Raw genomic sequence first — 24,291 nt, forward strand, 5'->3', positions numbered from 1 at the left:
GTGACTAACAATGTATATAAAATGTTGCTTTCTCATGTAATTAAAAATATTGAAAGGCAAACTTGCTAGGAATTTTTTATTCAGTATGCTTTGTAGTCAAAATTTGGAAACTGTAATTGAATATTTTTAGCAACCTTTTTAGTATTTTAGCATAGATGTATATTGAGTGGTGGTGTAGTAAGTACTAGATTAGTAGCTTAAAAGCAGAGTAGAATTTTAATTTAATGTAACTTTTCTTCTTAAATTTGCCTTAGCTTTCTGAGACTGTAAAGAAACTTTAAGGATATTATCCTTAAGCTTATTATAATGTATTATAGTGACAGTTGGTATATTCTTTTATAACTGGGGAATAAATCAGAAAGTAAATACTTAATCTTCACAAGACACAGAGTAGTCTAATTTTATAGATGCAGTTTTCAGTCAAATCCCAGCAGTGAGGGATTTGATGTGCAAATTTGTAACCCTTGTGATCTAATGGTGTTCCTTGGACCCTGCAGGCCTGCTCCTATACTCATGAGCAGATTGTGGAGATGATGGAGTTCCTGATTGAGTATGGTCCAGCACAGCTTTACTGGGAGCCAGCAGAGGTTTTTCTCAAGCTGTCTTGTGTCCAGCTCATGCTTCAGCTCATTTCCATTGCCTGCAACTGGAAGACGTACTATGCAAGGTGAGCTGTTTGCTGTAGTGCTCTATTTGAGTGCAGCACCTGTGACTCTTGGGCAGGACATTACGTTTCCAGATTTTCTACACTGAGTGTTTGAAACAGGCACGTGCTGCTTAGTGCTGTTAGGGCCTGTGCTGTGGCAGCACAGTGATTATCAAAGCTAACTCTGGGGAAAGCAGGACTAAAATTTTAAGGTAGAGAGAGGGATGTCAAGAAATTTCGGAAAAGCCAAAATGCCTCAGGCCTTTGATTAGTATGGCACTGATTTTTCAGAAAAGCTTCATCTCAGTTCTGTGCCTCTTTCTCTCTGTCTCAGAATTTGTTTACCTTTTTTTTTTTAAGAGAAAGGCTAAGAAATGCTCCAAGAAGAGGGTGAAATTAAGACATATCTTAATCCTGGAACGAGGTGGGCCAGGACTCCCTCCTTATTTCTGCTGCCTACAGGGGCTCCTTGCCTAACTTAAATTGAAAGCCTTTGAAATCTGTTTTGCTTCTGCAGTTCTCTGCCTCCCTCCCACTCTCAGGTTGCACTCTCCCACCTGAGTAGTTTGTGTTCTCCTGTTTCTTTCCTTCTGCAGCTGTTTCCTAATTGCTAACCTAATCTGGATTAACTCCTACCTTTCCAACCAGGTGAAAAATCTCATAATTTTTGCATTTTTCTGTTCTTTCACCTCTTGCTGGACATCCCTTTTCACCTTCCACACTCCCACATCTTACTTGAGCTAGAGCCTAAGTTGGTGTCTTTTTGACTATCAGAGTTGTCTGATTTACTGCTGAAGAGTTTCCCTTGACTTCAGAAAAACTTCCTTCCTAGTTAACTGGTGATAGAGTGTTTTGGACAGCAGTGTTTCCCAGCTAAGATGTAGAGTTAGATTAAATTTAGCAGCTTAATTTAGAATGGTTTCATTAGTAAGTCCTAACATTCTTAGCCTGTGAGCCATGTGAGATAAATGTTGGCAGACTGCAGGCAGTGGTGTGCATGGGAGCACTACCTTCTATGGAGACCAGCCCTTTTCATTCTAAAATCAAAAGGCACCATCAAATGCAGCAGATGTGACTGCTTTACTTCCATTTCTTGGAGTAGAGTAAATTGAATACTATTTTATGTTATTGAAACAACTCTGTACATGCAATTCTGAGAAGCTCTTCTGTTGCTGTCTTCCAGGAATGACACAGTACGATATGCTTTGGATGTACTGGCCATCCTGACTGTAGTACCTAAAATTCAGTTGCAACTGGCAGAACCTGTGGATGTGTTAGATGAAGCTGGATCTACTGTTTCCACTGTGGGTAAGCAGAATATGATCCTAATGACTTGCACATTTATCAGTTGTCTTCTGCTACATGAGTTTTGGCTGGCTGTTCCTCACCTATAGTGAGACAAGGGTTAAAATAATTCATGTACTCAGAGTTACTGTCAAGGATGCAAATAGATGGGAGAGCGCACTGTGGTTAAAACTGTGTCATGGTTAGCACTGTGGTTATGTTACAAATTTAGATGCAGGTCTTTCTCTTGCACTTGTTTTCAAGAGCTCATTAAATACAGGTGGAGGCAAATATACTTTTGTAATGGGACTATTAGGTTTCCTCTGTTTCTCGGAGATTTAGGTCTCCTGAGGTTATGGCATTTGAGAGTAAGGGAGAGGAACAATTATTGCTGTGTGACTTATGCTCTAACTAGTTACCTCCAGGTTCAGCATGTAAATGATTGAGATGTGCCTGGATCAGGTCCAAGGCTTCTACTTTAACTGGAGCCTCACTTTGCTTTGTAAGAAAATAAAAATAAAGGCAGGCAGAATACTAGATATAGGCAAAAGACAATTCCTTTTGCACAAAACACCTCTAGGCAAACACCAATTCTGTGAGGGTTTTGATATTCTGAAGCAGACATGAAACTAAGAGGAATTCTGTGGGGAAAAAAAGTTGCCCTAAAGTTTTTTTTTTTACCTGATTCCTTTTGGAAGTTGATACAATTATTTTGTCCTCAGTGACTTGGTCCCCTTCCTTCCTCTTAGTGTTTACTTTGGTGGTGTTTATACAAGAGAGTTGCTCCATGTGGTAGGAATCAGAGCATGTCTGTGCACCTTGCTCTGTCCAGATACTTTAGATTTTTTACTCCTGGGCTGTGCTTGATCAGTCTAAGAGATTGTGTGACATTACCTATTGATGATGAGGTGAAGGACCAGCAGGACAGGAAAATATTTTGCTAGGGCAGTAGAAGAATATGTCTTAGACTTGTTAGCAGAACTTCAGGAATTTCTGGAATTAAGGGAAGTACCTATTTTCTTCAAATTTGTTGGAAGATTCCCTTACTTGTCTGATCAACTTGTGTAAAATATGTTTTAGAGTAATAAAGAAACTGTTTCTTTCCCTTACTAGGTATTAGTATCATCCTTGGGGTTGCTGAGGGTGAGTTTTTCATCCATGATGCTGAGATTCAGAAGTCAGCCCTTCAGATCATCATCAACTGTGTGTGTGGCCCAGATAACCGGATCTCCAGCATCGGGAAATTCATCTCTGGGACTCCTCGTCGAAAGCTTCCTCAGGCCCCCAAGAGCAGTGAGCACACGTTGGCAAAGATGTGGAATGTGGTGCAGTCCAACAATGGCATCAAGGTGCTGCTGTCGTTGCTGTCTGTGAAGATGCCGATCACTGACGCGGATCAGATCCGGGCCCTGGCCTGCAAAGCCCTGGTGGGGCTGTCGCGCAGCAGCACCGTCCGGCAGATCATCAGCAAGCTGCCCCTGTTCAGCAGCTGCCAGATCCAGCAGCTGATGAAGGAGCCCGTGCTGCAGGACAAGCGCAGCGAGCACGTGAAGTTCTGCAAGTACGCTGCCGAGCTCATCGAGCGCGTCTCGGGGAAGCCCCTGCTCATCGGCACGGACGTCTCGCTGGCGCGGCTGCAGAAGGCAGATGTGGTGGCCCAGTCGAGGATCACTTTTCCTGAGAAGGAGCTGCTGCTGCTGATTCGGAACCATCTCATCTCTAAGGGCCTCGGGGAAACAGCATCTGTCCTTACGAAAGAGGCTGACCTGCCCATGACTGCAGCATCTCACTCTTCTGCCTTCACCCCTGTTGCAGCCGCTGCCTCCCCGGTGACTCTGCCTCGCACTCCTCGTATAGCTAACGGCATCTCGGCCCGTTTGAGTAGCCACACTGCTGTAGGTTCCACTGCCACCTCTGTCCATGCTCAGGCAAGACCATCTGCATCCCAAGGTCCACCTGCCCTTCCAGGCCCTTCTTATGCCAGCAACTCTCCTCTGATTGGCAGGATTAGCTTTGTCAGGGAGAGGCCGTCTCCCTGCAACGGCAGGAAAATCAGAGTGTTGCGACAAAAATCGGACCATGGCGCCTACAGCCAGAGCCCAGCTATCAAAAAGCAGCTGGACAGACACCTTCCTTCCCCACCCACGCTGGACAGTATAATCACAGAGTACCTTAGGGAGCAGCACGCCCGCTGCAAGAACCCTGTTGCCACCTGTCCCCCTTTCTCTCTCTTTACTCCCCACCAGTGTCCTGAGCCAAAACAGAGGCGCCAGGCGCCCACTAACTTTACCTCACGGCTGACCCGCAGGGCGGCCTTCCCGAAGTACGGAGGGGTGGATGGTGGCTGCTTTGATAGACACCTTATATTCAGCAGGTAAGGAGAAAACTATGTTGTGATCTCTCTCGGGATGTACCCTGTGCCAAAGAGCCTTACCTGGATTCCGGCTGTGCAGTCCTACGGTGGAGTATCCTTGGAGACAAAAGAGTTTTCATTCACAGTGACAGTGAAAGAGCCTTGAAAGGCATTTTTAGTAGTTGTTCTGTTTGTCTTGTCCTTAGTGCCAACCCTTAGTACACAAAGCACACTTTATTTTCAGTAGCAACATTGACTAATGAAGCTGGTACCTCTTTGTTTTCCATTGAAAGGTGAGTATGCAGCACCAGTTTTATGAGAGTGTAACATAGCCTTGAGGATGGTTGGCTGACAGATGCAGGACAGTGAAATATATATTTTGTTCTTGCAACTGAATCATCAGCACCACCAGTGGCCTTTCCTGAGGTTAAACTGGAAGGTGATGTAAAGTTTATGAAAATAAAGGTGACACGTTTATAAAGGTGACGTGAGAGCATCTTCCCAGTGAAAGCAGTGTCACTGTGGGAAGTTATGATGCCAGGGTGTTGTTTAGCTCATGTGACATCTTCTTGTGCTAAGTGTTTCCGAACTGCTAGGATTTTTTATTGCTAGCTCTCTGTACTTACCCAGGTGTTGACATTACAGGTTTTCCATCAATCCAGCTTTGAAGATGGAGTCCAAGTGCTTCAGCTTAATGATGTGCTTCAGCAGAAGTAACACATAGAGGAAAACAAACCCTGAAAGATTGCAAACACTGTTGTAATACTCAAGCACTAGTCTTCAAACTGACACCTGGCTTACTCTAGACGAAAGTTATAACTTGTACCTGTGCAATCTTTAAGGGTTGGATTTAATATCACACAGCATTTCAGTTTTGCTTCTCTCCATTGGGTTACCCATGTATTTTTGCCTTCTCTAGGTTCCGTCCAATTTCTGTGTTCAGGGAAGCAAATGAGGATGAGAGTGGCTTTACCTGTTGTGCATTTTCTGCAAGAGAACGATTCTTAATGCTGGGTACTTGCACGGGGCAGTTGAAACTCTATAACGTGTTCAGTGGACAGGAAGAGGCCAGTTACAACTGCCATAACTCTGCCATCACGCACCTTGAGCCATCCCGGGTAAGGAGCCACAGACCTGTTCTGCTCGTTAGCGGTTCTCACTGCCTAAGCCCTGGGATGTTTGGGGTCCATCTGGATAGGTACATATGAAATGCACCTACTGGCTGGCCTGCAGTGCCTGTTGTTGGACTACTTAGAATAGTTGCATATTGTCGCTCTTGTGAGTTCTACATTTAGGGTTTCTTCTTCCCAGGAAGGGATGAAGTTGTGAGTTCTTGTGAGTTCTACATTTAGTGTTTCTTCTTCCCCAATAAAGAAGATACACAGTGGCTGTATGCCTTCTTAAGAAATTAATATATGTGTCTGGAAGTGGGAAAATGCTTAAACTGACCATTACACATTTATTTATGTGTAAGATAAGATATCAGAGTTTATATTTCTTTACTGGAGAAAGAAACCTTTTATTCTAGGAAGAAAGAAAATATTTATAAGCAGAATGGACTCCCCTCACAGGGCATCAGAATTCCGCCATGGATTATCCTGATTTTATCTGCTGTTAACATCATAGATTGTTCCTATTGTTACCTGTAAAGTTTGTCTACTTAGGGCCCTTTGTTATACATAGTATTAGATACTTGGATTTTATCCCTATAGGAGTAGTACTAAGCACAAAAGTGTCTGCTCTACAGTTTCTAAATTGATCTTGTAAGTTAAAAGTGTGCAGGTAAAATGATGACCTCTGTTTTCCCTGGTGTTCTTTTCCTTCCCTCTATGCCAACCTGGAAATTCAGGATGGATCTTTATTGCTGACATCTGCTACATGGAGCCAACCTCTGTCTGCATTGTGGGGAATGAAGTCTGTCTTTGATATGAAGTAGGTACACTCTGATTTAGCTGAGGGGTGTGCTGCAGTTGGAGAACCATTTGATACAGGAATAAACTCTAAAACAGAACAGCACAGATCTCAAAATGTCTCTTGTGAAAAAATAAAATGTGATCCTTTTCTTATGTTGGTAATTTCCCTATTTTATTTGGTACAGAGCAAATTCTAGTGAAGTTCTACCTGAGGTCCTGTTTTATGTGAGATAGATCACTAAAGTCACTGTTACTCCTGAAGGCAAAGAAACGTGTTTGTGTTTTTATTCTCATGTTTGTAAAGATCACCTTGGTGATCTTTCTGTAGCCAGTTCAGAATTCGACTAGCATGGTGGTTTGCATGGTGCAATTGTCAGACCTGGACTGCAAACTCTTTAAAATCTATTGCAGTATTTACAATTGTTCCTTCCCATAAAAAAGTGGGTGGAAAACTCTTCATTTTAAAAGATTTGATTATTGTCTACTTTAGTTGTAAATAACTGTTTTGGTGTGACCTGCGTGGGGTCAGCGAGAGGCTTTTCTTCACAGGAAAGGTTGAGCTCCCTCAAGCTGCGCGTTTCAGTGTTCGCGATCCACTGCTGACTTCTCCAAAGTGTTCTGTTTGTGGCAGGCTCTGCTGGTGGCAGGTCTGAATCTGCTACTGCAGTATGATGTGGTCAGTGGTAAAGGAGAGGGTTTTCTACATTTTCTTCTCCGTTGTTGAAACCTGTGCTGGAGCTGTTAGGGTTGCTTTGGTCATGTAGAGTGTGCAATTCCTTGACTTCTTTACTGACTATCTGCAGGCATTCCTTCCCTGATGACCACTATGTGGAGTTCAGCAAGCACTCTCAGGACAGGGTCATTGGCACAAAGGGAGACATTGCACATGTAAGTACCAGGAAAGCTCATGGCTGTGAAGCTCTGGCAGAAATATAATTCTCCATAGGATGGCTGTTAATTGATGTGAGTGCTTTGATGCTCTGTGTAACTGATGAGTTTCAGAGGAAAGCTTTGAAAGTGTCAGGTAACTTCTCCCTGTTCCTGAGGGTATAAACTTGACCATCACAAGCAGTGTGTTGCCTCTGGGCAGGTATCCTGAGCAATTTTAGAGTCTGCTTTGTTTTATTCATTTGAGAGAGATCATGCAGGATTTTTTTTTTCCTCTGAAGTTGCTTTCTTAGCCTTGCTTTTTAGTAATAATAATAAAGTTCCACTGTAAGCAGTAGCTCAGTCAACAGCTGTGGGAAATGACCTATTAGAAATGTCCTCCTTTTGCCCCCCCACAAATTTGCAGCTTACTTTTGGGTAATTTAACTTTACCACTGTATCTTCAGAGAGTATTGTTGGAGTGCTTTGCATGAATTCCTGCAAGGTGGACAGACAAGGCTTCAGAGACCTTCTGCTTTGCAGTGCTATTTTGCATTTGTTATAGGCCCCATCTCTCTTAAAAGAGAATTTGCATAAAAATTTTCCATTAACTATAACTTATTCAAATTATTTATAATTTCACAAGTTAGTCTGATTTGTTTAAGTAAACTCTCCATTCCTGTCCAGTTTTTAGCTGAAAGATTGTTTATTGTGTTTATCTGGTAAATGGATTTGTTTTCCAGTTCTAGAGAATATTTTCCTCTGTAAGTTTGAGCAAGAGCTGGGCTCTGAAGGATATTACAAATCGGATTTATCTGAGGATATGATCACAAACCCTTTGTACTAATTTAAAGCTCTTTTTATATTCCAAAAGTTTCTTGTGCCAAAGCTCAAATTTGCCTTTCTGTGTGAATGCCAGGAATTTAAACTCATTTTCTATAGTTTCTGGCTTTTTTCCCCTTGCTGTGTGCTTTGGAGTTTTAATGTTTGTAAATACCATCTGCTTTGAAAGTAGTTCCATTTCTGAAATAGTTTCTGGCTAAGTGGTACCTTGTGACTGCAGCTTCCCAGTCCACTCCTCATAGTGAGGTTATTTTATTTGGAACTCATCCTGACTGTAGTGAAATGTGTCAGTGAACCTGCAGTAAGCCGAGCACTGGCCAAAACTTGTTGTGAGGCTTGGTTCCAGCTGTGAAAAACTCTTAAAGGGCTGGTACAAAAGGTTATTTATGGAATGCTGTCACATGAAATGGAAAAATGAAATGGAGAAAGGGGTGATTCTGTAAGCAATCAAGGAAGGGGAACGGGAAGATTTTAGGCACAGGTATATTACAAATTGTGACTAATCTTTCTTTTTCTTTTTAATCTAAAAGATCTATGATATTCAGACTGGCAACAAGCTATTGACTCTGTTTAACCCAGATCTTGCCAACAACTACAAGAAGAACTGTGCCACCTTTAACCCCACTGATGACCTTGTCCTAAATGATGGTGTCCTCTGGGATGTCAGATCAGCACAAGCCATCCATAAGTTTGACAAATTCAACATGACTATCAGTGGTGTTTTCCATCCCAATGGGCTGGAGGTCATAGTCAACACTGAAATTGTATCCTTTGGGCTACTGTGGTAACTGGTTCTGGGACCTCAAGAGCTGGATGAACAAGCAGCTGTTTGCAGAGTTGTATTAATGGTCTTCTGTGCTACATGTTAAGTGTGGTAACAGCAGTCTCTGTCTGTGATGCAAGGAAGAGTAGGGACTGTTAGGTAGCTATTTTAAATCTAGATCCTGCCTCTGATGCAGTCTGGAGAACATACTTAATACAGAGAGAGAGCAAGAGAGATTTTCATAACTAATAACACTCCATAGCACCTCAGCTCTCTTCCCATGTCTTAACAAGATCAGCCTTGAAGGTACTGCAGTCACTTCTCATGTCTGGGAATGGCATTTTGTGTAAGAGCTTTCTCTTTTTGAACACATGGAATGGAATTGTAGAGCCAGTGTCCACCTCTGCTTTAATCATACTTGCAAGACAGAGGCAATGAGGTTTCTTGAACGCAGTTAGCAAGTTCTTTGCCACTTCATTGAAAAGGAAATGGAAATTTTCACTTGTTTGTTGCTCCTTAGCCTGTGTTTTTTCAGTGGGACCTCCGAACTTTCCATTTGTTACACACAGTACCTGCACTGGATCAGTGTCGTGTGGTCTTCAACTATACTGGCACAGTGATGTATGGAGGTAGGACTTCTCCCCTTACATAACTGTCCTGGGTCACCTCTTGTGAGATAAATAGATGCTCGTTCAGTGAAATGGGAAGCTTCAGAGACTCTGTAACTCTAGGCCTTACTGGCATATGTGAACTGGATTTTTTCCAGTATATTCATGCTACATGTATTGCTGACGAAGACAGTTTTCTGTAACATCAGCAATATCACAACTAATTTGTGAGATTGAAAAGCAACCTATTGTATAATGGCAGATCCAGTGATGCTTGAGAAAATAATTTTGTCCTCTGTATTAACTTCTGATTATCTGTAGTATCAATAAAGGCATCTCTGGAAGAGTAGATATTAAATGGGCCTTGCCAAGCTATTAAAATTCATGCCAGAGTCTCATTTGATCTGAAGTTGATTAATGGTAGTGACTAATGGAAGGCAGATTTTTGGAATAATCTTTCCTTGGTTCAGCTATGTTGCAGGCCGATGATGAGGATGACCTTCTGGAGGAGAGAATGAGAAGTCCCTTTGGCTCTTCTTTCAGGACATTTAATGCAACTGATTATAAACCTATAGGTAAGAGTAAGAGAGGAGCCAGTAGCTTTGTCTGGAGGTTTGAAGGTTTTTTGAAAGTTTGCATAGTAACATTCACTTCTCTCTTTGCACGCGTGAGAAGAAAACCTGCTACGTCCTGTTCTGGAGGAAGCACAGGAGTTGGGTTTAACACTGACATAATTTTAAGTATCATATCCCATTCCGTGTGTGACTGCCTTACTTGCTCCTGTTCAGTAGTTCTGGCTTTATTTCCCCTTCTTTCCAAGTAAGGCATAATCTGAGACAGTAGGTCACTTGGCCAGGTGGCATTGCTCTCATTTCACACGGGGCTCCTTTTTTTAGCTCATGGAGCTAAGCTAATTGCTTCTGTGGACATATACAAATACGGCTTTTGCTGTTGAAGGGAGGCATAGGTCACAACTCAGTCCCTTTGTTGCCACCTATTCTGAAGGATGATGTGTTGTTTGTGGTGCTTAGGGAAACCAATAAATGTATTATCAATGGAGGAGGCACTGTGCAGAGCAGGTTAAGAGCTTACATGGCTGTTTTTTATAATGGTCTCCAACGTTTTCATTCTTTATTACAGGTGGAATTACCTACAAACATTAATTTCAGTAGGTTCAGCTGTTTTTTTCTTGTGCCAAGACTGTATTATTTGGTTTTAGACACTTCTTTTCCAGTGAGCATTAAGTAACCTGCAGTTAACTACTGAGTTTGTTCTGTGATGTTTTCCAGCTACCATAGATGTAAAGCGGAATATCTTTGACTTGTGCACAGACAGCAAGGACTGCTATCTGGCTGTCATTGAGGTAATGCAGCTAAAATAAGCCCTGGTCTCCGTAGCTGTGGTTTGAATGCACTGCTTGTTGTTTCTTTTTTGGACTTCCTGCTGTTAAATTCATGTCCTAAGCAGTGGTGGTGTTTTGATGGTGCTAAAGATGCTGTTTGTTTTTTTTATTCCATGCCTCCTGCAGTTTTGTTTTGCTGCCTCTTCTTCCCTAAATTTCCAAATACATTTGCTTCTCTTCTTCAAACTCTTCCCACTTCAAAATGTACAGAGATTCTCCTTCTCACGAGCATAAAGAAAAATGTGGGTTTTTTCTTATTTATAGCAATAATTTCCTATTATTGCAAATTAAAATGTGCACTGTACAAAATAACTGGGAAATGCAATCTTTAGGGGGCTTCCCACAGAGCTTTTCTGTGAATCACTCTTACTGTTCCTTTTACACTTGTCTTCCTAGCAAAATCCCAGAAGCTAAGGATTTGAAGCAAAAATTACTGAGCTAAACTTGTGGTTTGTTAGGGATGCAGTTCTTTGCTCCATAATATGTTGTCAGAACCCAATTTCTTGAAGCCTGATTATGCATGTGTAGTGAGTAATGTGAACTCCTGTCAGCTTTATACTCTGTGATATCCCTGCAGAATCACTGATCCCTACAGACCACAAAAACAAGTCAAGAATTTGTAGCAGGGCAGATTTCATGTTTAACTACTGAAGCTGGAGATGACAAGGGTTGTGAGACCAAGAAAATTTTCTTTATTAAGAGTCATTGGAAATGTTACTTCAGGGAACATGGCAGGTCTTGAAACCATTTTTAGTGCTAATTGTTGTGCTGCTGGTAAACGGGAGGGAAGGGTTTTGGAATTGTTGCTGTGATTGAGATCAGATGTAGCATTGAATATGACAGCTGAGCTCGTTTCCTGGGGTTAACTTCCACGTGGGCATCTCCCCTGCAGAACCAGGGCAGCATGGATGCCATGAACATGGACACGGTGTGCAGGCTCTATGAAGTGGGCCGGCAGCGGCTGGCAGAAGATGAGGAGGATGAAGAAGAAGATCAGGTGAGAAACATAACAGTGATCTGGGTGTTCTAGAGTAGCTGTTAGCCCCCTCCATGTGTTCATTTATTACCCAGAAAGTACAGAGGCCTCATTTGGCCTCACCTAATATGAAACGGATCACTTTACTGTCAGTGTAAGCTAGGACTGTCTGGTGCAGAACCTGTGTGAACAGTAACTTTGTGCACTCTAACACAATCTAAACTAACACACTGTAAACTAAATAATAGTTTATTTATTAATTTCCTTAAGTATTCAGCCTTGATCAGAAGCTTTGCTTCCTGTTCTGCCTTTTTTTTTTTAAGTATTTCAACCCCCAATATAGACAGTAGTGCTTGAGGCTTTCCATTTTTTTCAATTCCAATTCTCATATTTGGACATAATTTATCAATAATTTCTGAAAGAGACACAGCTTGTGACTAATGCAGTGAAACTGCACAGTACTTCTATACAGCAAAAGGTTTAAAGAATTTTGAAGAGGACTGTAGGTTTGCACTAGGATGTGTTGGTTTTCCTTTTCTGATCAGCTGTTTCACCTCTGGCAACTTGACAGAAGAGCTCAGAACTGCAGTAAGTGCTCCTCTGGGTGCAGCTGGTAGAATACACAGTAGAATGCTAGAATGCTTAATTAAAGATTAAAACTAAAACAGAATTCAGCAGAATCAGTTTGTAACTTCGTGGGTGTCAGGTGTTTTGGGGTTTTTTTTGGACAGGCAAAAACCTTATGCTTCAATTCCCTAAAGATTTAAAATGCATTACTCTTTGCTCTTTGATGTCTGTGTTCTAGTAAATCATACATTTGTATCTCCTGTGAGAAAAGCTGACTTCACCTTTTTCAGAAGAATGCCAGAAGGTGATACTTTGAGTTTTTTCCTGCTGTGTGGAAAGCTGGATTTGTGCTACCCTTTCTATCTCTGAATCTTCCTGTTGCTAGGTTAGAACTTGTATTTTTAGTTCAGGAGACTGAAGAGCAGGTCTCAGGAAAGAGTAACTTTCTTTGCAGTGAGTAGTTGTTGTTACCGTGATTTCCCTGTAATTCTGAATATAAAGCAGTAGTTCTGGTTTGGGTGTGAAGTGTGCTTTCCTGGCCACTGAGTGTGCTACAAGGTTGCAGTGGAAGTCCTGGCATTCTTTTGAAATTGTTGGTCACTGTTTCTATCCCTAGATTTAATAGAGTAGAAGACTAGAATTTCTTGGGAAGCAATGAAGAGGGAGGACAGATGATTGCTCCCTCCTTCCTTTCTACATCCTAGCCATCCAGTGCTTGCCCTGGGCAATATTTACTATTTCTATTTCTACTTCTTCTGTGTTCATTCACTTACACTATATTTTAGTATTCATATTTTCTTTATAAAATTTCCAAAAATAGTTTGTAGCAGAAATAGGTTTTGCATTGTACAATGATTAACTAGCAGCTGTCAAGGCACTGCTTTGCAAAATGACTGGTAAGTGTTGACTTAAGGGAGATTTGTGTTTGTGCAAGGCAATCAGTGGTTCCAGGCTGTAACACCAGGTACCCAGCAGAGATAAGGGATCTGCCATCCATCAGATGTGGCTGGGGACACTTTCTGTCTTACAAATAGAGGTGGCCCCAGGCAGAATCTAAGTGTGCTAAAAGCTTTTCTGTGAAGCTGATGGAGTGTTCAAACAAAGCTGCTCCTGGATTGATTTGCGAGTGATTACTTGGTATTGCATAACTGCTGCTTTTTATGGTCTCCATTTCTGGGGTCTGTACGTGTTTCCTAGACAGCAATTTTTAGGGATGGTTACAACCAAGTTTCTTTAGTAGGAGAGATTTGGTTTTAATATAAGAGCACTTTTGAACCCAAATGCAATTCAAGGTACGTATATCTAGCCAAACATAAACTAAACCCGTTGCTCATTATCCCACAGATGTTCTATGCTTTTTCTTTGGGTTTATTCTTGTCTTAGGTTTATGAAATACAGCTTTCTCTCTGTAGAGACATGCAACATTGAGCTAAAATGAATAGAGGTTTTCCTGAATCAAGGCAGACTCTCTTTGGTACACTTGTCTGTTGAGAGGTTTGTGTGTATATCCTCACACATATGTAAGTGTTCAGTATTTTCCTAGTTAGTTTCTGTGATATAGCTTTTGAAAAATTTGGTGTAACATTTCAAACTTGTTGGAACTTCTCACAGATACTTTAAAACCCTTTCTGCCTGAAAGAGGATGCTTTCTTGATCTTTCATGAAAGTGGTGGGGGGAGGGGAAATGCACATTTATCAACTTGAATCTAGTGTCTTTTTTGGTCAGGGTTTGAAGCAGAAACTAATGTTTGACCCCTACCTCTTCACACCGTGAGTTGATGTATATTTGGGTTTTTATATCTGACCTACATGGGTCCATGGGTCCATTTTTTTGCCTGTACAGAAGATACAAAATGATGAGTACTCAGTACAGAAAATACAAAATAATGAGTAGTCAAATAGATGGGTGGCTGATAGGCAAGCCTTGCACTGAAGTCATGTGATGCACAATGAAATGGTTTTAAAATCTTTGCTAAGAGATAACAATATGGAGAAAAATATCTGCCTTTTTTTTACCTTAAATTTTGATGCCTCACAATGTCGATTCTGACAAATGTCAGCTGATGACTCCATGACAGCTTTTTCAAAAGCAAAGACTGAGAGTCTGTAAAATGAATCTAGCAGGATGTTTGGTCTAGAGATATCTTTCCTTCTGTAATTTAAGAAACAAAACATCTATGTTATTCCTCCTATCTCAAGCCAGCCTTGTAAGATCAACTGATCTCCTGCATAAATTGCCCTCAAATTAAATGATGGGGCTGACTCAGCGGCTTGAGCATGGGACTGCTGCAGTGAATGCTTGTGGGTTTGTTTGAAATGCTTGAGGACAGCCCCAGTGTGGCCTGGTTCTTCCCTGCTGCTGTACCAGCCTTTCCAGTGAGATCCCTGGGAGGCTGTGTTTCTCTAGGTATGGCCAGAGTTGTCAAGCCTTGTTAAACGGAACAAATGTTGATGGATGTTGATGCTCTGTGGTCTGTACTTACTATGCACTGAGGGAAAGTGAGGGTGTAACAGGCTTAACAAGAGTCTGTTTGCAAGCTCTTTGGTTGGGTGTTTTACTCCAAAAATACCAGTGTTCCTGCTTTGAACTTCCATAAGTTTTGTGAATTATTTCACTAATGGGTGAGTATCCAAATGTGTCCATCAATAACCAGTCTTACTCATAAGTATTTGCAAAACTGTGTTCAGGATAGAGGGAAATAGGTAAGGGTTCCTATTTTTCAGTCTGGCTGCAAGATCTTCCTCTTTTTCCTCCTGTATTTGCTACTGTTCTGATATACTCCTTCAGTTTGATTTCGTGAAAATAAGTTGGGTGTCTGAGCTACTGGTACAGATCTTGGACTATCTTTTAGTTGTTAGCTTGCTCTATTCTTACTTCTCTTTCTTGGCTGATTACTATCCCATTTCCCTTGTTAATCTACTGTCTTCTGTAGTGAGGCAGATGAGGAATTTCAGAGGAAATGGCACATGGCAGCTGCCATGGGCTAGGAAAGGAGACTTCAGAAATATTCTGTGCTCAGAAAAGCTGAAACCAAGGGAACACAGAGTAGACTCAAAACTGTGAAACTGAAGTCTGGATGAGGCGATCTTCTGAGTGGGTTTTAGGATTTTCATTTTTACTTCCCTGTTTTAGCTTTTCTTTCCATATTAGTGGAAGTGCTTCTCTCTGGGGTACGTGTGGGTGATGTTGCATCTGTAAGGCTCAAGCAGTGTTCTCAGTTATTGTCATGTTCAGAGATTTATGGCTTCAGTAGCACATTGCTTCACCTAGCTGTCCCTGTCCTATAAAGTGTTCTACTTCTTTTGCCAGACCTGAAGAACTGTTAATTATCCTGCAGTGCTTCTGGGCTATCCAAATGGTTGATGGTAGGTGTGTAATTTGTCTTTTTGCATTGGTTTAGAAAATTCCAGGTGATGGGAAATAAGCTTTGTTGATAAGGCAATAAAGACTCAAAAGACAATTATTGTTCTAATATATGGTTTAGTCAGGGTGGAGAATGTTTTCCTCAGCTTTCTGTGTCTATGTCCATGTGATCCCAGTTTTTGCTTTTATTTTAGGATTCTCCCCCTGTGTGCCTGCAACAGTAATTCCAACAGCAATGCCACTGTACTTTATTGCTGTTGATTGATATAGTTGGTTTTTTTCATGTGAATACTTACTTGCTGGGGAAAGACCCCACAAAACTTAATTCATATTGACACAAATATTTGGGAATCATCAGACCATGGTGGTGCTTTGCCACTATAAGCTGACTACAATGATTTTTGTCACCAGGGACCCTAAAGTAAGGGTTTGTTTTAGGAGCTGTTCCTGTAATATTTGAAGGTACAGATTGATTTCAGATCTTACTCAGGGATAAAATGGTTTCCAGAATAATAGCTGTGAATGGGTGTTTTCAGACAAACGTCTCAAATTATAATAAATGTGTCTATTGCACACCTTCGTAGAAGTCTTTGAGCTTAGTTGCAGCTGGGAAGGCTGAGTAAAGAGAGGTTTCTGTCAAAGACCTTTTTATATAACAGACACATCTTTTGAGCACTGATATTTAAAAGAATGGTGCCTGTACTTTTTACCACATTTTTAGATAGTAGGAAATACCTGTGACTGCTTTAGCCTATTCTGTTGTTTCAGAATCTATTTTCAGTAGCTCTCAGGCAGTGCAAACAGAGGAAGCTCTTGGAAAGAGATAAGTATTTGGAGTTTCCAGAAGGGCAGACTTAGTATTATGGAGTAAAACAGCTTCAGCAGAGATAAAAACATACTCTGCCTGTTCAGTGACATAAATCAAAGATATCCTTCCTCTTGCCTAGCACATCTTTATAGAATTCCCACAGTAGCTGGGATAAAAGTAAATAAAAGCTGCCTCAGCTGTGATGAGAAATGCCAGTCAGAGGCTTGAGCAAATAAAGGTACAAATTCTTGTCTATAGACAGGGAGTTCATTTACGTGCCAAATTCTTAAATTCCTTTGTGCAATATTGTTCTTTGTCATGGACTTAAAGGAGTGAATTTATTTTTATAAGTGAGAGTGAGATCAGTGAGAGAGAGGAAAAGAAGCATATTGAGAAATTGTGCCCAGTTCTGTACTCCTTACATTACCTCTGAGCCCCGCAGCACAGACAATATAATAAGTCACCTTAGAACCCCTTTATCCCAAGCATTAAGGAAGATAACAGCTGTGGAATGGTGGCTTGCACATGCCTCAGAGGACAGTGACTGGAGCCAGGTTGATTATCATCAGCTGCAGACAGATTGAAATGGAAACATTTCATAGGCAAAACCTGAATTTGCTCAAAAGAGCCCCACCTGAAGCTCCTGGATCCATGTGAGCCCAATTCCCTTAAAGCTTTTGTTTGTCTGTATCATGGATAGTTTGTCATTCATCACAGGTAAGTAGTCATTGTTAGACAAGCTAAACCTACTTACACAGACTAAGAGATTAACTGCTTTTTATTTCTTCACTCCATGTTTTGCCTCTGTGACATTCTGTACGCTGTGTGCTGTTTCCTGTTTTAAATCTGCATATACCTACACCTGCATAGAAGCCTATGGTAAGATTCCTTGCTTGTTACATATGGTAACTTCTGCACCTTCCCAGGCTTCTACATTTTTAGCTCTGTGACTAATGGCTATGAAGAAGTAGAAATTCTAACCCTGAAGTAACCAAGAAGGTAAAAGTAGGTGCAGCCCTGTAGTGTGAAGGAGATGAATGCTTGGAATTAATTTACTGGTAGATAACAGGAATTATGGGTTTGCTAGCTGAGGGGGAGGATGGACACTAGGTAATCTAGGAGATGAAAATCTTTACATGCTTGACCAGGGAGTCTGTTGGTTATATTTAAGCTTTTTCCACTGCCCATTGTCCAGGAGTGTTAAGAAGTGGCTGGGGGGAGGGAATTGGATAGAAACTCTTAAGTGATTGAAATGCAGACATTGTCACTCTTGGGAATTGCATTGTAAAGGTCCAAGAAGTACCAGCATGGTACTCGGCAAGGAGTACAATTGTCAGAAGATAGGTCAAGAGGATGGTCTGTAGAGAAAGATAAATTACTAGAACAAGGAGAGGCTTATGCCTCTGGGTGAAACATTGTTCAGTACACTTGTATTTGAACAATGATCATATGTCCTTCTTTATGAAAGCAAAGCCCCTTCCCAAGCTTGGCAATAGGGAGTAATTAAAATAATACTGATAATCTGGAAGAGATTAGATTGCTGAAGTTATAAATTTGCTCTAGGAGAAACCTGGGGAAGGAGGATGAAGTGAACCGGTAGGCTGTTTCTTGCAAAAATTCTTTACAAATAAATTAACCAAAATAATGGGACTATGGAAAACATTAATTTCTTTAAAAAGAAAACAAATCTAGATGAAATAAACAACTGCTAGAAGCAGATGTTGCCAGCAGATAGTTTGACTTGGCTAAAAGTAGCCAGAAGTGAATTAAATATGAGCTGAAACATTTGAAGTAGTGGGAAAAGCTTTACTAACATTGATTAGTAGTTCTGCAGATAGTGAAAAGATAGGTGAAAATAAGAATAGTTCGAGTGATACCATTTAGCATGATTCAGACTGAGAGGTGCAGCAGAGATTGTGTTTTCAGAGGGAGGAAGTGTTGCTGGAAAGCAGCTGGGGGTGAGAGGTGCTGCTTTGGAGATGCTGATGGGAGATGAGTGGGGGCTGGGGAAGGAGTTCATGGAGCAGTCCCAGGAAGCTGGGCAGAGCTGTTGATGTGCTGCTAGGCTGTGCACTGTGAATCAGCTCCTAGTAGACAAAGAAAAAGTCAATGAGGGGTGAGACAAACAGATGAAGCTTTTTGTAGCAGCTGAAACCATGTAAAATAAGCAAAAAATCAGTGATCTGTAGATCTCAAAACTGAACCAGAATTTCAAACCCAAATATCAACAATTGAAAAAGACCTGTGAGGTCTTCCTGTGGCAACTAAAGGCAAGCCTAATGTAAATTTGAGACATTATGTAATCTGCAGTGGAGAAGTCTCAAATTCTGGTCACATGGTCACAAACTTTTGGATTCAAGAAATGTGAGAAAGCTCCATAAAAATGTCTTGAGAGTACTTAAAAGCAGGCTGGTGTATTTTTATATACTGCAAATCTGCAGTGCTTTAAGTCGTACTTCGTGGAAGCACTTAGTACATACACTAATTTAATGTTAGAATACATTACAGAAGTATGTTAAAATCAAAAAGTTAAAGTTCTGCTTAGCTAACAAGTATTTTTCTTCAGTTTGAATAAGTGAAATACTGGAGTTTTCCTGAGCTTTTGCATGACTTTTGAGAGATGAACACCAGCATGTCAAGTATCAATAAGCTTTGCTACCCAAAAAAGAGAAATTTGTGAATTTTATATGTGCAAGATGATTGGTAAAGGGGAATGGTAAGAAAGCCGATGATGATGATGAAAGCTTATGAAGTGCATGCCAACAAGTATCAAAGAACAATATGGCAGAAAACACATAATGCCTGAACAAGTGCAAAGGGTATTTAGTAAGCTCTGAAAGGGCTGTAAAAATGGTAATATGGAGAATTAGGTCAAGTAGCTTTTTTTATTCCAGTGCAGCTACCCTAGTGTCTGCCATTCCATTAGGGGATGTTGTTTAGTTTTTTCCTTTGGGAGTTATAAATGGTAAATAAATTGAACCAAATCTACTTGGCTTTCTGGAAGCAAACTGGTAGTAGAGTTAAGTTACCCGTAATTTGCTTTGAGAAGATCTCGAGATAGTCCTTTGCTGTGTAATCAACTTTTCTGATTCTCTAAGTTTATGTCCAGGTTTTCTTGTACTATTACATCTCTGTAAATTTTTCCTACACAAACCTGGATATGGTTTGTCTTGTCTGTCCTTGTGACATGGCACAAGAGTTTTTTTCCTCTGCTCGTACTCAGAGTGCTTGAGTCCCTGGGGAAGGTGTGCCATTTTCTCTCTGTGTAGGGATCCCTTACATGAGACAGTTGTGGTGTCTGGTGAGGATTCATCCTGCATCCTCATGAACAGCCTGGATATCACTTACATGTGGTGCTGTTAGACTGCACCTGGCACTCCCTCACCCCTTTGTCAGCTGTGTGTCCCAGGGGTGGGTTTGGGAGCAGAAGCTCTGGGTGCTTTGTTTGGAGAGCTGTCCCCAGGCTCTGCGTGGAGCCGTCTGCTCCAGCCGGGAATGCTGCGCTGGCCCTGCAGAGCTGGTGCTTGCCTTGGCTCAGAAGAGGAGCCAGAGTTTATTTGCCTATAGCTTAGCAGAAGCTTCATTGTCCAAGTTAGTTTGGGTTCTTTAAAACATGGCAGGGTACAGGTTTGCTCCTCACAGGTGAAGATGCTCCTCTTGAGCCCTGTGAGATGTCACCGCTCCAGCTCTGTAAGGAGCTGCGTGTTTCACACTCACAGGCACGTGTGATTTCTTGGAGCGTGCGTTACACACTATTTTCTGTTTTACCAAGGACACTTATAATTTTCATCTCATCTTACTATTCTTCAGTGTTTTTTAAACAAATGTGGCCTGGCCCTAATCACCAACTTCAAATTAAGTAATTTAAACTGTAAAAGTGGAAACATTTCATTTTTTCTGTTTGTATTTTCACAAATTATTTTCTCTTCACTGGTTGATATAAGCCTTCAAAGTTAATTTGCAGCTAAATATACAACCTTTCTGTGTATTTTGGCTCTTACAGCCAGAAGGCATTGTTAGCTCTATACAACTGTATTTCATTTCATTCTGTATTTGAAGGGTGACATTGGTATAAGTGCCTTGCCTTAAGATTGAATTAGAATGCTGATGAAACAGTAAAATAGTTTCCAAGAAATATGTTATATAATGAAACATAATCATATAAATTCATATTTTCATATAAACATGAAAATTTAGTAGTTTTGACATTTTGAATCCTTGTGGACTAGATATTTAGGAAAAAAATACTTTCAGAAATTCCACTTGTGTAGAAACACAGAGGGGACCTAACTAATTTCAGAATCCTTCAAGTTTTACCTACATGGACTCGAAATGGATCTTGTAGACAACATACTTTTCTGTCCTAATATCTCCAGATGTGTCTCTGTCTCCAGATGCCGAGAAACTTGGTTTAACAGTTCCAAGATTTTTGAATAAATTGATATCTCTTTTCTGCTTCAGTGCTGTTTAGACACTGGAAAAGGAAAATTAACTCTCCTGCCTTTTCAGTTTTTAATTAGCTTTTCAATTCTGAATCGAGTAATAAAATTTAAGACATTGGTCTCTGTGCAGATACTGCATAGAACAAAAAGAAACACAAATTATTAAGGCAAAGCTTTTATACTCAATTCAGTACGTTTTATGGAAAATTATACCCAGTATGGCACTGCATAAAACTGAACTGCAAGTAAGATGTTTCCTCTCCCAGTGTATATACAGTTAAATCTGTTTATCTGAGTACTCATTGACTCAAAGTAAAGTTGTAATTTCTTAAAATAAGCACAGGCTTTAAAAGAGGTTGGTTTTAATTTTATATTTAATATAAACTCTATCATAAATGAAACTGTATGTAGCAAACCATTGCTTTTATACTGTAATCTGCATTTAAGAACATGGCACGTCTGGTCAGCGGTGAAGATTTGGCTGCCTTTTGCAAGTGAAGAAACAATACAATTTACTCAGGCTTTTTGGCTTTCCTTATTTCTTTTGCCTGTGACAGATGTTGGATTTGTGTGGGTGTGGTGCTTTTTTATAACACTAACTGAAGAAAGAGTAAGTTGGGGAGATGACAGTACAGGACTTTTCTCTGTCCCTTTAGATCTGAAAATGCAGCAGTCTAAGCAGTGGGAGTGTGGTGAGCTTGAGGACCAAAGGAACCCTTGAAGTGGGTTGTTACATATCTATCTTAATTGCTTCCTAATTTTGCAAAATGTGTCTCCTCCCGAAACAAAGGGGCAATTAGGAGTGAATGAGCTGAGAGCAGTCTGTTAGAGAAGCAGGCTGCGGCTGAGGAGGTGTGCAGGTGGATTGAAGCTTTTCTTTCAGTCCTGGAATGCTCTGGAGCTTGGCTTGTGATGGCAGTTTGTCTGGGAGAAAGGTGGAACTGTTACAGCTCCTTCCCACTCAGTCTCATCCACTACACTCAGATTTCTGGATTTCATCTGTACAATGAGGAATTCACTTGCTTTACTGAAGGGAAATTCTGATGGTTTGATAAAGATCTTGATCCACAGGTAAATACCAAAGATGAGGCTTCTGAGCTGCCTTACACAGTTCTGTCATGTGAAGCTGAGTGATTCAGGGATTGGCTTAGGCTAAAGGTATCTTTCTCTAGATTTTGTACCTCATCTAAATGGCAGTGACAGAGGCTGATGGTGCATGTGGTTTGATGTCAAGTGGAGCTTTTTGTCCTGCTGAAACTTAAAGCAGTTTGCACAAGACTAGCAGCAAAGCCATGGATTAACAGATCTTACTGCATGTCCTTCTCAAGGGTGCATTGTGGTGACATGTGTTGGTGGCCAGTCCTGGACAGGAGATTGAGCCAATGCTGTTTGCACCAGCATTTTGCAGTTAAGATTTTGCAGGCCTGCAAGTGATCTGGCATGTGTGATATTCTGAAGCTTTGGAGAGAGTGCTTAGATGGGTGATGGGAGAGTGTTTATTATGTTTCATGGCTGGATATAGGGAGAAGTGAAAACTGTAGGTTTTCTTTAGTTACTGTTATTCCATTTTACATTTATCTTAATGTCTGCAACTGATTGTTTTTGCTGCCTTTATAGGAGGAAGAGGAGCAAGAAGAAGAAGATGACGATGAAGATGATGATGACACAGATGACCTTGATGAACTAGATACAGACCAGCTTCTGGAGGCTGAGCTGGAGGAGGATGAGAACAATGAGAATGCTGGTGAGGATGGAGAAAATGACTTTTCTCCCTCCGATGATGAGGAGATTGCCAACCTCCTGGAAGAGGGAGATGAGGGTGAAGATGAAGACTCTGATGCTGATGAGGAAGTTGAGCTGATTCTTGGCGATAGTAAGTGTGTGCCCACCTTGGTGACCTTGTCCACTGCTTAAGGTCCTGACAAAGAGGCAACATCTAAATTTCCCCTGAAATGACTTAACTGACTTGTCCCTGGCTGGTATGCGTGACAGGCCATCATCATGCTTGTTCACCTGGGACTTCTCTTAGTAATCTGCTGGTAAAAACAGCTCTTATGTGAGAGAACAACTGTGCATTCTGGAAAAGGAGGTATCTCCTTTCTTCGAGTGCTCCCAGGTGTTGGGGTGTGTGTGTGAGAACTCCATGGGAAGAAACTTTGATTGCTTGCCTGTCCTGCCCTTCAAGGGGACACAGGTTTAATTCTTACCTCACAGTCCTCTCTGCCTCTTGTGACCCTGTAAGGACAAGAGAGGCACTTTTGATCCTTGGTGCTGTTCTTTCTCCTTCGTAATTGCTTAAAGTGCAAAGCCAACATGGCATTTCACTTCCTTTATTAGACTGTTCTGAAGCTAACATAACTTTTGGGATACAATTTAAATTGTTCTCTTTTTCTGGCATTCTACAAATTGAGTGATTTGAAAATATGAAGTATGTGTGCATAGAAAGGTCTGAACATTTTATGTAGCAGTAATGTTTGGAAAAATGCTTCACAAGAAGGAAGGTGAGTAGGATAGCATGAGACTTGGGATTTGTGACATCAGATTCTGTTCCCTTTTTTGCAGCACAATTTTTGAGTGTGTGCAGCAAAGCCACGTAGCTTGAAAATTAAAAAAAAAAAAAAAAAACTGTAAAAATGGACATAACATAGTTACCTAAAGTTAAAAGATTGGTAAGGATGAGTAATTACAGTGTGCAAGGTGTTTGAAGTCCTGCAGTGATGGATTCCCATCTCAGCTCTCACATCAGTCTTCCCTGCCAGTGAGCTGGAGGATGAAGCATGCCAGGCCCCTCCATGGCAGTGATGTGGCTGGCAGGCTCATCCATGTCTTCTGTGGGATCACTCTGCTGTTTTCTAGAAGGAAATGTTTATACTGTAGGGCCATACAAGATATTTGCACAGCTCAGTCATCAATGGCATCTTGCAGTGCAACATTTTGGGGTTACAGGGAACCTCTTTGTCCTAGTAGTGGATAGGATCTTTGTGACACTACTCCACTCATTTTTCCTCAGGGAATGCGGAGCCAAAAGCTCTGCAGAGAGCACCTGGGGTGCTGTACCTTGAATTGTCCAAGGGGCAGCATGGCCAGGATGTTCAGGCCATTTCAATAACTCTTCCTGGAACAAACCAGGGGCTACTTGACAGAAATTTCAGGCATGCTCTGCAGAGTGCTGTGTTATGAAGTGGCCACATCTGTACATCATTTATGGATAGAGCTACTTGAGCAGACCTTGGATCTGTATGGCTGTGGAGCTGCAGCCAGCCCATCCTGTGGCTGTTAGGTTGCTTAGCAGCAATTTTGGGAACTCGGAGCAGGAAGTGCAGCTCTGCCAGGCTGATGCATGCATGGCCCTTAATGGGTTTGGTGAGTGGGGTTCTGTGGCAGCTTTTCTGTGACTTCATCTGACTTCTTTCTGTTTCCCACCCAGCAAAGAGCAATTAAAATTGTCCTTTGCT

At 41.2% G+C, this 24,291-nt stretch overlaps 1 protein-coding gene and 1 long non-coding RNA gene across 6 annotated transcripts in view; one reads left to right on the top strand and one right to left on the bottom strand.

The window, feature by feature from the left end:
- DCAF1 (DDB1 and CUL4 associated factor 1) overlaps positions 1 to 24,291 on the top strand; it is a 47,822-nt gene that overhangs the window by 20,682 nt on the left and 2,849 nt on the right. For 4 of the 5 annotated variants that reach the window (XM_068201603.1, XM_068201601.1, XM_068201602.1 and 1 more), the window contains 12 exons: positions 498 to 667; positions 1,830 to 1,954; positions 3,044 to 4,304; positions 5,203 to 5,401; positions 6,133 to 6,215; positions 7,000 to 7,084; positions 8,437 to 8,670; positions 9,205 to 9,298; positions 9,748 to 9,852; positions 10,567 to 10,640; positions 11,572 to 11,676; positions 22,454 to 22,709. In XM_068201603.1, coding sequence (XP_068057704.1) covers positions 498 to 667; positions 1,830 to 1,954; positions 3,044 to 4,304; positions 5,203 to 5,401; positions 6,133 to 6,215; positions 7,000 to 7,084; positions 8,437 to 8,670; positions 9,205 to 9,298; positions 9,748 to 9,852; positions 10,567 to 10,640; positions 11,572 to 11,676; positions 22,454 to 22,709 — 2,791 coding nt within the window. Of the gene's footprint in view, positions 1 to 497; positions 668 to 1,829; positions 1,955 to 3,043; positions 4,305 to 5,202; positions 5,402 to 6,132; positions 6,216 to 6,999; positions 7,085 to 8,436; positions 8,671 to 9,204; positions 9,299 to 9,747; positions 9,853 to 10,566; positions 10,641 to 11,571; positions 11,677 to 15,532; positions 15,565 to 22,453; positions 22,710 to 24,291 lie in introns of those variants that run through there. The other variant, XM_068201605.1, reaches the window with a different exon arrangement.
- LOC137480522 (uncharacterized) lies at positions 1,708 to 5,217 on the bottom strand. Its single transcript, XR_011002944.1, has 2 exons — positions 4,910 to 5,217; positions 1,708 to 2,034 (listed from the first exon to the last, which is right to left on the bottom strand). It is a non-coding gene; the product is annotated as an uncharacterized lncRNA (long non-coding RNA).

The sequence above is a fragment of the Anomalospiza imberbis genome, chromosome 11 (genome assembly GCF_031753505.1).
Source record: "Anomalospiza imberbis isolate Cuckoo-Finch-1a 21T00152 chromosome 11, ASM3175350v1, whole genome shotgun sequence".
Taxonomy (NCBI): domain Eukaryota; kingdom Metazoa; phylum Chordata; class Aves; order Passeriformes; family Viduidae; genus Anomalospiza; species Anomalospiza imberbis.